Source organism: Rhinolophus sinicus, linkage group LG03 (genome assembly GCF_036562045.2).
Source record: "Rhinolophus sinicus isolate RSC01 linkage group LG03, ASM3656204v1, whole genome shotgun sequence".
Classification (NCBI taxonomy): Eukaryota; Metazoa; Chordata; class Mammalia; order Chiroptera; family Rhinolophidae; genus Rhinolophus; species Rhinolophus sinicus.
In genome coordinates, this window is record NC_133753.1 from 116,298,977 (window position 1) to 116,315,338 (window position 16,362).

At 35.3% G+C, this 16,362-nt stretch overlaps 1 protein-coding gene across 1 annotated transcript in view; it reads right to left on the minus strand.

Moving 5' to 3' along the window:
* Positions 1-968: 968 nt before the first annotated feature.
* Positions 969-16,362, minus strand: part of SRFBP1 (serum response factor binding protein 1) — a 66,057-nt gene continuing 50,663 nt past the window's right edge. The window contains exons 5-8 of the mRNA XM_019727996.2: positions 13,895-13,976; positions 12,170-12,881; positions 10,923-10,960; positions 969-7,675 (exon numbers count right to left, since the gene is read on the minus strand). Coding sequence (XP_019583555.2) covers positions 7,491-7,675; positions 10,923-10,960; positions 12,170-12,881; positions 13,895-13,976 — 1,017 coding nt within the window. The 3' untranslated portion in view covers positions 969-7,490. The remainder of the gene's footprint in view (positions 7,676-10,922; positions 10,961-12,169; positions 12,882-13,894; positions 13,977-16,362) is intronic.

Here is a 16,362-nt window from a genome sequence, read left to right on the forward strand (position 1 = left end):
AAAAAGACAAAAACAAAACTCCTCACCAATGGAAAAATGGGCAAGACATGAAAAAAAATTCACAAAAATTCAAAAATAATTCTTAAAAATTAAAAAAAAAAAAAAAACGTATTCAACTGTACCCATAATAAGAAACATGCATAGTAAAACTATACTGAGGTAAGGTAATTTCTCACCTATCCAACTGGCAAAAATCACAGTGTGATAAAGCACCACTCTGTTGGAGAAGTTGTTGGGACACAGGTGTCTCTCATACGCTGCTGGTGGAAAGACAAATTGGTACAACCTTCATAGTAGAAAATTGGCAATTTTTAAAGAAAACTGCTTATATATTTACCTTGTGACATCACATTCCTACCTCTAGGAACAAAACCACAGCATGAAAATGCATACTGTTGTTCATGTTTTCTTTGCAACGTTGTTTGTAACTGCAAAATATAGAAAATAATCTATATACTGATACATAGATGAATGAGTTTAAAATTGATAGATTAACCAATGGGATGCTATAAAGTTTTTTTTGTTTTTTTTTTTAAATATGAGGAAGATCTCTATGGATATAGTTGCAGTGATTTCCAGGATATACTTTTAAATGAAAAAAAGCTAAGCTCATAAGAGCATCTAGGGAATGCTAATTTTTGTATAAAAAGAAGGGGAAATAACTAAACATATTAATACATATATTTGTTCACCTGTGCAAATAGAAACCGAGGAAGGATAAACTAGGGACTGAGACTGATTTTCTACAGGAGATGTGTGCGAATGAGGTGGAAAGTGAGGAGTTGCCACGTCTGAGTACAGCGCTTAGTGTAGCTTTGCCTTATGGAACAATGTTAATGTTTCACATATATAAAGGAAAAAGTATAAATAAAATTACCAAGAAAGGAAAATTCTTTAAAATAAAATACGATCATATAAGCTAAACTGCATTTCAAATAAAGTACTACATGGAAGAAAGAAGGAGGAAATACAATTAACCCAGCTAACTTTTATTATTTTGAAAATTGAGATACAATTCATATACCGTAATATTCACATTTTAAAGTACACAATTCCGTGAGTTTTTGTATATTGACAAAGTTGTACAACTAACACCACCATCCAATTCTGGAACACATTTATCAGTCCAAAAAGAAATGCCATACTCTTTAGCAGTCACTCACTATGCCCAGAAATCACTAATCTACTTTTCGTTTCTATGGATTTAGTTATTCTGGACATTTCATGTAAGTGGAACCATATTTTATGTTTGGCTTCTTAGCATGTTGTCTTCAAAGTTCATCCACGTCATAGTATCAATACTTCTATCATCTTTATGGCTGAATAATATTCCATTGCATGAATGTACAGTTGACCATTGAAGAACCCAACCTCCTGCACAAACGTCTGTGTATAACTTTTGACTCCCCAAAAACTTAGTTGTCCCTCAGTATCCATGGGGGATTGATTCCAGGATAGCCCCCCACACCCCACATATACCAAAATCTGCAGATGCTCAAGTACCCTATATAAAAAGACAAGGATCAATGCATACAGTCGGCCCTCCACATTTAGACTCCCAACCATGGATGGAAAACAGTACAGGTATTGATTTAAAAATATACATGTCAGTGGACCCATGTAGTTAGTTCAATTCTTGCTGTGCAAGAATCAACCACATTTACCATTTTTGTTTATTCAGTCATCAGTTGATGGATATTTGGGTTGCTTCCTCTTTTTAGCTACTATGAACGATGCTACTATGAACATTCAATGTTCAAGTTTTTGTTTGAACATGTTTTCAATTCTCTTGGGATATAGAGCTATGAGTGGAAACACCAGTCATAGGGGGCTTCCATTATGCCTCTGTTGGTACACTTGATGGTATCCCACAAGTCTTTGTGGATCCGTTTACCTTCGTTCTTTGTATTCCTGTTCCTTAAACTGGATAATCTCAATTGACCCGTCTTTAGGTTCACCTAATCTTTCTTCTGCCTGCTCAAATCTGTGGTCAAGTCCTTCTGTTGAATTTTTTGTTTCAGCTATTATACTTTTCAACTCCTAAATTTCTTTTTGTCTATTTTTAGTTTCTATCTCATTACTGATATTCTTTATTTGGTGAGACATTGTTCTTAGACTTTCTTTTAGTTCTTTAGACATGATTTCCTTTGGTTCTTTGAACATATTTAAAGTACCTTATTCAGTATCTTTTTGACTAAATCCAAAGTCCTGCCTCCTCAAGAACAGTTTCTATTGATTGCTTTTTTCCTCTGTATAGGGGCCATACTTTGTTTCTCCATGTCTTACAATGTTATTTTGAAAACTGGATATTTTCAGTAATATATAAGAAGGAAATAAGGTATTTCCCTTCTCCCCAAATCTCATTTCTGTTTTGTTGTTTAGTGATTTTTTTTGAGCTATTTTTGTGAAGTCTGTATTCTTTGTTCTGTATGGACACTGAAGTCTCTGCTTCATTAGTTTAGTGATATACTAATAACTAGACAAAGATTTTCTTAAATGTCTGAATCAATACTTCTGATTTTGCTGAGTGTGTGTGTGTGTGTGTGTGTGTGTGTGTGTGTGTGTTGGGGCACACGTTCAACACTTAGCCAGAAAATGGACAATTCCACCTTAGCCTTCACTTCGTCCTAGTGAAGAGCCTCAAGGTCAACTGAGGTGAGAGTTTAGGGCATCCTTAGTTTTTTTCCTGAACAGGGATGCAGACCTATGCATGTTACTTCTTTAATTCCAAGAAATATGTCAGAATATATCTGAGTTCCAAAAGATACTGAATTTTCTAGATTTCCTGTTAAGCTTTTTGATGAACTTCTGGTTTGCTCCAACTGTTAGTCACTGCCTCTGTGCTGTTAAACAGTTGCCTCTACTTGTTTTTGAAAAGTGATCTCAGTAAGACTTTTTGCACTGGGCAAGCTCTCAGTCAAGACAGATTTGCAAGTGGGGTCTTCCCGTGAACCACAAAACTGGTCAAATAATGACAATTCTGAGGGACTATATATGTATCTTTGAAGCTCCAGCCCTGTTCTACATCCTCCAGTGACTGTTAAGCTATTGGTGTTTGCTATGATTGTGGGTCGTTGTTTTTCAAGACTACCATGAATGTGAGAAGTGAGGATGAGAATAGGGCAAGTTAAAATGCCACAAAAATCACTGTTCTTATCAAGATTCAACCTTTTTCTTGAAAAATACTCCCTGGATCGCTGTACGCCTTTGGTTAATTCCATAGTACTGAAAAAGTTGATTCTGATAATATGGACAGTTTTCTAGTTGCTTTTTATGAAGAAAAGAATTTCTGTGTCCTTACTCCGCCATTTTTGCTGATGCAATCCCAGGTAACTTTCAAACTTAGTTTTGAGACCATATGCCTCAGGCTAAAGAAAAAAGTCTAAACATATATTGAACTTTGGTTAGTTGTTACTGTTTTTGTTTTTCAGAGGCATCAGTTAGTGATTCTGAAACTAACTTCTGTGTGTTCTAAGGCTGAGAAAATAAGTAATTATACTGTAGATAATGGGAACCATCTTTCTCACTGTTAGAGAAAGGACTTACATGTCAAAAGGACATATGAGATAGCTTGAGAAGGCTCCCACTGGTCAAATTAAGGACAATCTGAGCATCAAAATAAATAATGGGCTTCTATTTCTGACTATTATGAAATAACAGGGATCAGATTTGCCCTTCTACATTAAGCAACTAGAAAACTGAATAAAATATATAAAACAAAGATTTTCAGATAGTGGACAAAAAGCTGTACAGGACAGTAATACCAGAGATAAAGAAAACAAGTAAGTTGAGTGCTCAGCTCACTGCATGAAGTTTTCAAACTACAGTGCAGCTGGAAGGAACCCCAAAATAGCCCAGTCGCCTTATTAAGACACAGAGTTCAGAGTTTAGATAGGCTAATGTGACTAGAATTTGAGGAAAAATACTGAAGAGGAAGGAGATACACAGAAAGAAAGTGCTCTCTCTGTAGAAAGTCCCCTCAAGTTGATGGCATGAGAATGGTCTGTGCAATGTGTATGAAGAACCTACCAGGGCCGGGGGTGGGAGGTGGGGGGGACAAAAACAAACAAACAAAAAATCACTAGAAAAGAGTTAGTGGAATAATCCCAGGAATGTACAGTCCCACCAAACACAACAGAAAGGTTTCCTAATAGACAGAGCTTTAGGTATTAGCATTCTTAGAATGGTAATGCTTCAGTAGCGGGGCCAGATGAACCCTAGACCAAGGATTTTCAACCTCAGCACTACTGACATTTTAAGCCTGATAATTCTTTGTTGCATATACTGTAGAATGTTTAGCAGCATCCCTGGCCTACAGCCACTAGATATAACTTCTCTCTAAGTGTGACACCCAGTATATCTCCAGCCTTTGCAAATGTCCCTGGGGATAAAGACTATTGCAAGTTGAGAATTACCGCATCATGATCATTAAAATAATTATTAATGCTCCACATGTTCAAGGAAGTAGAGAAAAACATGAACATGTAAGAAGACAAGTGGAATTATTACATTAAAAACAATATCAATGTATTGTAGGGTTATATGTAGAAGTAAAACAGTACAAAGGCTAAGAAGAAGGAAATTAAAGTGTACTGCATTAAGGTACTTAGTACATAGTGGTATAGTACTACTTGGTAAATTAAAGAGGCATCCATCAGATCACACTGAAATAAATTTTAAAAATGAATAAATAGGGGAGACAGGAAAGTTCTTCCTTATTATAAAAAGCCAGCTAACAAATGTAGAAACAAGAAGACATTTTTTTAAAAAAATCACCATTTATAACTAGTATAGCAACAATTGTTTCCAGTAAGAATTATGAATGTTAAAACTAGTGCAGAACAAGATAAACACAGTTTCAAAGTATCTCCATACACGATAATTATTAATTACAAAGTGAAAAACAATAACTTTCCAGTGTGAAGCCTTATAGATACCACTTGAAACAAGTAACCAAAGTTAACATCACCACTACTAGGTCAAACCAACACCATCACCTGCCGCCTGATAAGCACTGGGATAAATACGACATCACTTCTGTGACATTCCTGCCCAAAGTGCCCAACCTGAATTTAATAATGGGAACATCAGACATTCCCAAATAAAGGGACAATGCAAAATAAACTGGCCTGTACTTTTGAAAACCATCAATGTCAGGAAATACTAAGACAGACTCAGGAACTGTTCTCAGGAACTAAAGAGACATGACAGCTGAATGTCAGGCGAAAAATGAATTAAGGTATGATGCTGATTTTCTGTTGCTATAAAAAGACACTGGGACAATCGGCAAAATCTGAATATTTGATAACCGGATTATGGTAATACAGAGAACAGAAAATGGCTTTGTTTTTAAGGAGAGAATATAAAGAAGGGAGGGGAGAGAGCGAAAGAAAAATGAAATGGGGAGAGAAAAGGGTGAGAGGAAGAGAGCAGATGGAGAGGGAGAAAGAGAGAGGGAGGAAGACAGAAAGAGAGGTTAAAATAGAAGAGGAGGAGAAAAAGGAGGAGGAGGAGGAAAAGGAAGAGAGGATGAAAACCAAGAATAAAGAAAAGGAAGTAAAATGTTAATATTTGCAGACTTTGGGCAAAGGATATTGTGTAGTAAGGAACGTGGCCTTACCCAAAGAAAAGAACTGCCTTTGCCATCAGCTTCTTGAAGGCAACCGATGTCATACCTGATAGGAGTATCTTTGTTTAGGGCAGGAGCTGGCTACACTAAAAAAGACAAACCATGTGATTTAGGATGGGAGCTTTCAGTCATGTGGCATCAGTCCATCTAGAACAATCCCGTAATCAGTCAGTCATGTCTAGATACTGAAGACACAATAAAAATTCTGCACACTGAAGCTCAGGAAGCTTCTCAGATCACCAATCTGCATATTTGCACCAAGGACAACAGCAGCTTTGTGTTTAAACCCTCACAGATATTGCCCTGTGCATCTCTTCTTTTTTGCTGCTTATAATTTGTGCCCTTTAACTGTGAATAGACTACTTTGCAGTGAGTTCTGGGAGTCTTTCTAGAGAACTTTGGAACCTGAGGGTGTTTGGGGAACCCTCCACCTCCCCACCCCTCCCCGCACACCACCTCCGAACCTGCAGCTGATGTCAGAAGTGAGAGTGGTCTCGTTTGGGCTCTTCTCTCTAACTTTGTAGTTGGCCCCTAACTCCTTGCAATTGGTTGGGGTAAGAAGTCTTGGGCAGACTTGGCCATCTGGAGGACAGGGCTCTCAGCCTCACATTTTGGCTAAATCTGGGTAGGCATAGAGACATTTTTCTTTCACTTTTCCTGTAACACATTTTCATAATTAAAATTTCAATGAAATTAATTTCAATTTTACATAATTGAAATTAGGTCAAAATAAAATTTGAAAGAAAAAAATAAAGAAAACAAATTTTGCATTCAACACAGCAAAAATAATTTTCTTTCTGTACAACTTCTTGAAGTACATTGCACTAAATTCTTAAGCAGTTGAAAAGACAGAAACGACTCACCAGAGCTTGTGAATTCCTGCTGACCAGAGGGCTTTCCCTGACATTAACAGCACCAGCACAGAAATCAGGGAATTTTGTAACTTTTATTAGTTAACTAAGAACCTTTAGCTTCCCCCAGAGGAGCAAAAGTGAAGGGATTTTTAAAATCTTGTTTTTCTTTTAAGTAACAGTACTATGATGTAGAGTCGTCTCTTCCTCCGGAGTCATCTCATAACCTTTTTGCTCAGCCATCAGTGGAAACGCTCTTTTCAATCTTACCTCCTTTAGAATTTGTTCTTATAAATTCCAATTACGATTCCTCAAAACCATGTTTCTAGAGATGTTACACATTCTTGATTTAACAGAAATATTTACATGCAATGAAATATAAAACCAATTTTTGGTTGTCTTGCCACACTTAAACATATATGTTGCCTAAATAACTGAAATATAATTCAGAAATCCAAAGTTGTCCTGGGAAACTAAAGCAGTCAAAAAGCACACGATTACAAATAATTAAAATTATAATAAAAAATATTTATTTGTATAATTTATTATCTTCTATATAATGAACGCTACTATTTTAATCTTAGTTTTGCTAATAAGAATAAATTTTAGCAAAGATGATCTATTTTAAATAGCTACAATTTCCTCATATTTTCCATTACTATTTTAAATATATCTTGACATTTATTTTCAAGGCAAAGAATCATAAACCTAAATGAGTGAAATGACTTCATGATAAGCACACATGAGGAAATCTGAGTTATAATCTCAAAATCCTTTTGTAAAAGGAGTAGTCCGGGCATTTTCTTAAAAATCAACTTATGTAGTTGATTTGTGGAAGTCTTAAGTAAACATAATTTGAACACACTTAAAAAAGAGAAATAAAGACAACAACAAACTTATTTCTATACCCACTACAAAGAGACATACTCAAATACGAGTTTAAATAATGGGCTGGTTAAAAAAGAAAGAAAAAAAAAATTTTGGATGGAGAAGTTCACAAAAAGTACTAATCAATCATCAAATGTAATTTTTTTCCCCTGAAACACAGCGATTTTAGACTGCTGTTCTTTTCGCCTCCTGCTTGCTTCCCATGAAGGATGAAGAGGCAGCAATGACTGTTGTTTTATATTTTCAGGTTCTCTATGTGCAGTCTTAATAAACTGATTCTTGAACTGAGGTTCATTTTGCTGAAAGCCTGGGAGGAGAAAGTAAAAATCATGAAAACTAACTATATACCCAAACAGCATACAATCAAGTATATTCCATTTTTTCAACTCAGTATTAAGGAAGAAATTTAGTTTCACCTAACAATTTAAAATCTGAGTTCAACAGGAAACAGCTTGAAGTTGAAATATACATATGAACAGTCAATTATGGGACACATGCTTTCTAATCCTTGTAAATAGAGGTTTAATGGTCACCACCTCATATATGCAGTGGTGTCTTATGTACGTTGACAATAAAAAAGGAAGCAGCCCAGACAATATGGAAGGCCAGAAAAAGGGGGAGCGGGGGACATTTTATATTTTCAAAGGAGTATCATCTGCTTATAAGATCTGTGTGTGAAGCAAATGTAGCCAGAAAATATACATCCTCACTAAGATGTTGGATCTGATGGCGATGGGAGAGATTTATTTTTAAAGGGCGTATTAATGATTGCACTCCCTTCTGTTATCGAACAAAAAGTTGTTATTAGGTTAGTGCAAAAGTAACTGCGGTTTAAAAGGTTAAAAATAATAGCAAAAACCGCAATTACTTTTGCACCAACTTAATATTACAAGGTAAATGACTAAATCTACTCAAAAATATGAGAAAGTTCTGTTTTAATCATAAATTTATCCACCAGGTATGATTTATCCACCAGGGTGGCAACTTGTATTGTACTCCTTACAGACTCTTATATTATGAAGCACTTCAATTAAGTTATTATGAACAACGAAGTACTATTTAGGGGAGACATACTAGCCTGAAAAGACATGAATAAATGCATGTTTATAATCAGAAAGAAAAGGGAGGCAAACATTTAATATAGATTTATTAAAAAACCCTAGGCGTGCAAAATTTCTCCACTGAACATTAGACATCATTGTCAAAAGCCTTTTAAAGATCTCCTTAAAAAGGAAATGTCATAAGTACACACAACTTGCAAAACATCACTGTACACAGATTCAAAATGCCCCATATCTTGCACAAATCAAATATGCTCTAGAAACTTATAGCACTCAAAAAGTTGCTCTAGTGATAAAGAATGGTGGGTTTAAATGTTAAATGAAACTGTTTCATGAAAACTGAGATTTGAATAGGCAATATTCCTAAGCTAATATGCATTTTTAATAATTATGTAAACTTGCATGTATAAATAAATTGACAAATATTATAAATAAGTAAGCAAAGCAAAAAGAAAAACTTCTTTTACATGGGTCTCGTCATTGGAAAAATGCGGGAGGGCCTTAAGTTAGAGTTATCCTGCATTTGTGAATATATGGTAATGAGGCAGATTGCCACGTTTGCCAGTACTAGTTTTTTTTTCCTTTTAGATACACAATCAGAATGGATTTCCCATTGAGCTACAGTTAGATGAGGCCATGTGACTGAGTTATAGCCAATGGAAGATGAATAAAAAGCCGATCCATAAAAATCTCACATTCAAGCCTCTATTCTCTCTCTTTCCCCAATGAGCAAAGAAATTTCTGAGAACTCCTAAAGGCACAAGACGGAAAAGACTGCAAGGAGCAGACAGACTGATGAATAAGGAATAAAATCACTGAGATTTGGTAGTTAAATTTGTTAGTCTACTATGCATAATAGGCAGAAATTAAAGGGGACAGAATCCAGATACTGGTGGACTTTAGGTTTAGAAAAACCTTTGGACTACAAACAGTAAGAGATCAAACTGAGAAAAATTTTAAGCCGTAAAGGTCCATAGAGTTTGATCTCTGGAGCAGAGATGAAAAAGTATGGCCTTCCCAACCAAACCTCAGAGTCTCCAATACAACAGACATTGAACAACAGTGGGGGTGGAAAACAAAACAAAACAAAAGAAAACACAATACACCTCACAAACATAATAAGGCAAGTCTGAGAATTAGCTCCAGGAAAGATGTTTTGGTGCAGTGCCTAGCTCATGGACGGACCGACTGGAAACAAGCAGGTCAGAAATGCAATCAGTTTTTGAGGGAATTATACTGTGAAAGAAATCACAAGCTGGGCTGGCAAAAATCTCTGACTGTTAAGACTTTAAACATTCTTCAGGACCATATATTTTTACCAGTCACTTGGGGCAATCCTCAAGGAGATGATACTGAATGTCCACTTCAGATGTGGCCGTGGAACAGAGTCAGGGACCATGGGGACCAAGTTCCTCTCAGACCCTAGACAATTTTTGCTCAGACTGTAGACGTGTTGTGTGCCTCCCATTTTCACTTTAACTGAGTTTTTCTTGTGGTTACTTTGTCCCTGCTTTGCCACTAAATAGTTGGTATGAGTTAGGGTGCGTAGTTTGTCTTTTTAGTGCACAGGTCACTATGAGATCTGATAAAAAGCACTGTATCATCCATCACTCAGTAATCCTGGGCTTTGAGTGGGGATGCAGTGACTGGATGGGGCTTTGGGTTGGTTTTGTTGGGAAGGAGGGAAGTGCTGTGTGTGGGGGAGGAAAGGTGAAATGGGCATCTGGTGATGGAAAGGATGGCCATTACGTGTTCAAGAAATTCCACTTCCTTTCTCCTCCCAGCCACACAGACTGCATTTCTTAGCCCCTTGTGGCTAGATGGGTTCATGTAATTGAATTCTGGCTAATGAAATGTGAGCAGAACTGATTTCCTGCCACTTTCAGGCCTGGCCCATGAAAACCTCCTGCAAATTTCTCCATGTACTTTATTCCCTTCTGCTGGCCAAATGGAGAGTATCTGTGTACTAGAGGAGAAAGGAGTGAAAAGAAGCTGGATCATGGAATGCAAACCCCTCTGCTGATTCAGTGGACTGTCACGTGAGTGAGAAATTTTTGTTTTAAATTAGTGAGTTTGGGGTATGTACAGAAGTCAGCCTACCCAAATATATTCAACTTGATTTGTTATGAATTAATCTGAAAATACTTTGATTTTACTCTTAACCCAGAAAGTAACATACTAAATGGCATGGTGTTGACTAAGATATAGCTTGTATAATAATTTACTTAAAGAATGTATTGATTTAGTTCAAAGTAAATTAAATAGACCCAGTATTTCCTAATAACTTTTGTCTGTATCTTTCCCACTGGCAGGACACAGGGAAGAAAAAAATCAATTTAAATTAAAAATTACAATGATAATTATAAAATGCTCTGTTTCCACTTCTGTGGGTTCATAATTCATTCAGACTATTAAGCAACCAGAATTTTTCATCCTTCTTTAGCAAAACACTGCTTAACTGAATATGGAAGTCCGGCAGCCATTAATACATACCTGGGGTGTTGTTCTTTGGAGCCTGTTCTCTGCAACTCCTAAAGGAAGAAAAACACAATTAGGACTTTAAAAAGATAAATAAATCCTCTGACTTAGGAAGAGAACATAATAAAACTGACGATAAAGCTCTTTCAATGGATTCTAATACTCCCTCATCCCACCAGCAATTTATAAAAAAAAAAATTATAACAATTCCAGGTTTTAGCTACATCAAAAATTTGTTAGACACGAATATTATATACTAGACACACGTGGGAATTTTTTTCTCACTACCCTTATAGGGATGTCTGGTCATAAAATATCCTAACTTTGTTACCTTGCGTCTACTCTTGAGGACTATCTGGACAAAGAATTTCAAAAATCGTCTCACAGGTGGAATGAGTCACATACAGCAACAATTAAGATTTACATCTTATGGGAGAGGGAAGGGATAGTGGTGTGTTATTTTCAAGTGAGAAAAAAAATGTTGCCTTTTGAAGGAGGTTAGGGAGATATAAATAATATTTTAATTATTTTCAAGGCTCCAAAGATCATTGTGTGTCTTTCAAAAATTTCAACATCACATTTTTCTATCCTGTTAAAAATTATCCCTGCCTATAAACATATAGAAAAAAGTTACTGAAGAAAATAGCTGTTACTGAAGAAATTGGCTAACCATGGGTGAAGATATTCCCTACCAGATTAGAATTATGAATGAAAATAAACACTGACTTATAACAGAACAATTGTGAAAAGTGGTGGGTAACAGCAGGGATAGGCAGTCTGAAGAAACAGAGTCAGGGCAAGCAGCTGTATGCACTGAAATAGGAATACGTAATAAAATGACTGATGCTTACAATAATGGCCCCGGGTTAACAAGAAAAAACTATCATATTCTTTTCAGAAAGTTGTTAAAAGAGTGAGACATGTGAAACATTTTCAAAAGTTTCTTGTCAAAAGCTAAGACAAAAGCTATCAATGTTTCAAAAGTTTGATAACTGAAGGGATAAAGTTAAATAAATTATTAGGCTATACAATGTAATCTTCTGATGAAGCTAGATAAATGTGTCATTCTTATATGCGTATTTGTATACATGACCCCAATATAGAGTTGAAGAAGCCCAAGTCAGAACACAGGATGAATTTTGCATAAACTAGAATTATGTTAGGGAGATAGTCTCTGCTCTCATATTAGGGTGTGTAAATATGTCATATCTTTAAAACAATTAAGAACTAATAATTATTTCAGAATTAAAAAACACTCTTACCTTTTAGAGCTTTTAGATCCAGATAAAGAATGGAAAAACACTGATTCAAACTTCTTTACTTCTGTACTTTGCTTGTTTTTGTCATTTCTTATACCCTGATGGGTTTCAAGTATATCTTCTTCAGGGAACACTTTTTTGGTGAATTTTTGTTCCAAAGCCGAAGAATGGCAACTACTTTCCTTCTTTCGTGTCCGTCTGACTTTCCCAATGAAGAAATCATCATCACTATCACTATCCTCAGACATGGAAGATTGTTTGTAAAACCTTTCTTCTGTGCTATCATCAAAATATACCTTCTCTTCTTCATGTAATTCTTCTCCATCACTGTTACCACCAAGTGAGCTATCAGACTCTTTCTCTTTTTTGATTTGATTTAACGCTTTGATTTCTGGGTCAGCAGGTATCTTTTGGGGTTCAGAGGGAACTACAGAATCCTTTTCAGAAGTCTTTGATGGAGAATTTGTAATGTCGACTGCTTTGGGTCTATGTTCCATCTTGGCTATTTTTTCTTTTGAATTATTTATTGGTTTCTTTGCCAATATTTTGGTTTCTTTGTCTTTTTGTTCATTGATACTAATTCCTTCAGGCTGTAACTTAATGGCATCATCATTTGAACACAAAGTGTCCTTGGAATGATTTTCTTTGGAAGCTTTCTTTGATGACTTAACTTCAGCATCATTCTGTCTTGCATCTTTAAAGGCTTTGACGGCAGCTGCAACAGAAACAGCACATGACTTGTTTCAGCATTGAAACAAACAATATAAAATATCACTGTTTCAGTACAGTATTTCTTAAATTATTTGGAAACACTAAGGACAATTTATACATTATGTTAAATAGTCACATACCACATAATGATGTTTCCATCAACTACGGACTACATATACGATGGTGGCCCCATAAGATTATAATGAAGCCTGAGTGTGCAGTAGACTAGACCATCCAGGTCTGTGGAAGTGCCCTCTATGATGTTCACACAACAAAATCGCCTAACGAAGCATTTCTCAGAACATACCTTGTTTTAAGTGATGCATGGCTGTATGTATAATGAATAGGTCTAAATTTACAAAGAAATCTATTCACTTTTTAAAAACCAAACTTATAAGAAATGCTCAGAAGTATCCACTAAGAATCTAATGTTAAAAAGTCGCCATTTCATGTCTTGAAGTTATGAAGAACAGTAAAAATGTCACTGAATGCAAATAAATAAAACAAAATGGCAACGCTAACTTCTGTAGAAATAATGTACTGATATGATTTTAGAGCATTATAAATTAGACTTCAGACATAAAAATAAATTATCTTCTAATCTGTGACAAAAGTAGATAATTCTTTCAATACTTGTACACACATAAATGAAGATTATGCGACTAAGTAGTGGCAACATTAAAAGTAATATGAATTATATTATTAGAAAATCCATTGCATTCAATATTATGATGAACATATATCATATATTAGTTATATGATATATATTCATATGTAAATATGTTATATATTAGAATTTAGGAGGAAATACAAATTTAGTTTTTCTTCAGATATCAGATACCAGCCATAAGGTACCTTCCCTTCCCACATTTGGAAATAGTTGAAAGAGCTATTTATAATATAAAAGATCCTCAAAGGGAAGAACAACCAAAATCATAAATAAGTCAATAGCCATTTATTTAAAATAATATACATAAATGGATTTAAGTACATGGCTTAAAAGTCACTTATTCGTACCTTTTAGCACATCTATTTTTTTCTTCAAAAGAGGGTGCATTGCTAATCTGGCAATTGCTCTTTCAGTTGCAGTAGAATCAGGCTGTGCATTGAAACAATAAACACATGGGAATAAAAACAATGTGACACTTTATTAATAAGTAAATAAAATAAAATGTCATAGTTTTTAAAAATTAGAGTTAAGGAACAGAAATTTGTTAATATTCTCATAAGTCACCTGTATAGTCCATGCTAAAGATAAATAAAATTCATGCTGACAAAAATACTACTGCCCTTAAACAATTGTAACTACCATGTAATCAATTAATAAATATTCTTTGGGTACTTAATATCTTTCCAAAATTGAGGTTGGCATCATTTGTGATATTTAAAAAAAATGTAATATAGCTCGTGCTTTCAAAGAGCTTAAAATATTAAGTTAAGACTACATTAACATGAAAGAATCAAGTAACACAGAGTATTAACCTGGGTATTATGACTAACGTTTGAAGTTCCATTTACTAGAAACCTAGAATTATCTAATCCTACATATTTACATTTTGAATGTTTTGTATTACTACTGCATTCTCAGACCCTTCCACCACGGTGCCCTGCTTACAGCCAACACTATAAATATTTGATGATGACTGAATGGATATAGATTATACACGATATTTAATGTATTCATGAAGTTAGAAAATTCATCATTCAGGCTAATTGCTTTAAATATCATTCGTAGGCCGAAAACTTCCAAATGCTACCTCCAGCTGTAACTTAAGCTACAGATTCATACATCCAACTACCTACTTCAGAATTCTGTTAAAAGATAATTCTTTGATTTTCTTCTCAAACCTACTTCTAGAGAAGTCTTTCCCATTTTATTGCATGTAATTTTTTTGGTTGCTTGGGCCTACAACCCTAAAGATTCTTCCATCACATTTCTCCTTCACCTCTCACAATTAATCCTTCAGCAAATCTTATGGTTCCATCTGCAAAATATATTCAACCAGATATTTGTCACCATTTCTACTTCTACCTTTGACCAAATAACCAACACATCCCTTGGTCCAACGTAATAAGCTATACTTGGTCACTCTCCTTTGGATCTTGGTCACCCACAGCCAATTTTTCACGTAGCAGTCACAGTGAGCTTTTAAAATGTAACCAGATCATGCTATACCCCTATCCGTTCTTTAAGCTTTATTACCTTTGGATTCTTAGGCTATTTCACTGCAAGCTCTGTTCTATCTGGAATGCTCTCCTTCCAAATATACTTGGCTGATCCTCTCATTGTATTCGGGTCTTGCTCAAATTTTACCTGAACTAACACAACTCTTCCCATCCCTTATTTGCTTCAAATCACCTAATGCTGCATGCCAGTGTATATACTTCCATGTCTGTAAGGCAGGGACTTTGTCTTCCTTATTGCGATAGATGCAGCGTGTAGAACAGTAACTGGTAATAGTTGGCATTCAATAAGCATTCCACAAAGCAAGTGAATACATTTTATTAGTGTGTGAAAAGGAGAGCTACCAGCTTCAAAAAGACATTCAAATTTATTTTAAATTTACCCTGCATTGTAAATAGCCCAATATAAGGTTCCCCCAGCCCCGTAATACAAACTTATGAGTATCTAAGTAAAAGCAAGATGATGGCAGTTTGAAGTCTATTCCGCTGGAGGACTGATCTAGGTAATGTTACCCCAAATATTAGGTTGATACAAAAGTAATTGTGGTTTTTGCAATTATTTTTAACCTTTTAGACCGCAATTACTTTTGAACCACTCCCCGACTCCCCTCCAATGAAGGACATGATTTTTCAGGCTGAAAAGGTTCAACAGAATATATGAAAATAGAGAGTCACCTCAGAATATTGGGGCTTACAAGATTTCACAGGAAAAACAAAAAGAAATCACACACAAAAAATCAGGATTCACAATTGGAGGCCAAAAGACAATAGAGGAATGCTTCTAAATTTCTGACAGAAAATGACTTTCAAACTAGGTAAAAATAAAAATACTTTCAGACATGCAAGGTTTTAAAAAATTTACATCCCTTGAACCTTTCTCCCGAGAAGCTACAGGCTCCACTAAAATGAAGAAGGATACAAAAAATGAGGAAGCCATGGGATATAATGGAATATAAGCAACAGAAGATACAGGCAAAATCCCCAGGATGATAACAAGAGATTTAGATTTAGAATACCTGGTGTATTAAGATTTCAATAACGGACGAGGAGTTTGGTGTTATGCTAGAGAGAAGATACTAACAAAATAAACATAACAATTATAAACTACAGGAAATAGAAATATTATGCAGAAAAGGAAAAGTAATAATCAGTCCATATGTGACTCAGACAAAATAACATAATCATGAAATGTTCACCTTATCTATTCGACCTATGTATGTTAGCAGGGTGGAAGGGTACATATATGACATGCAGGAGGAACAAGATCTAAATCCTTACAGATGGCAGCAGGAAGTCAACAG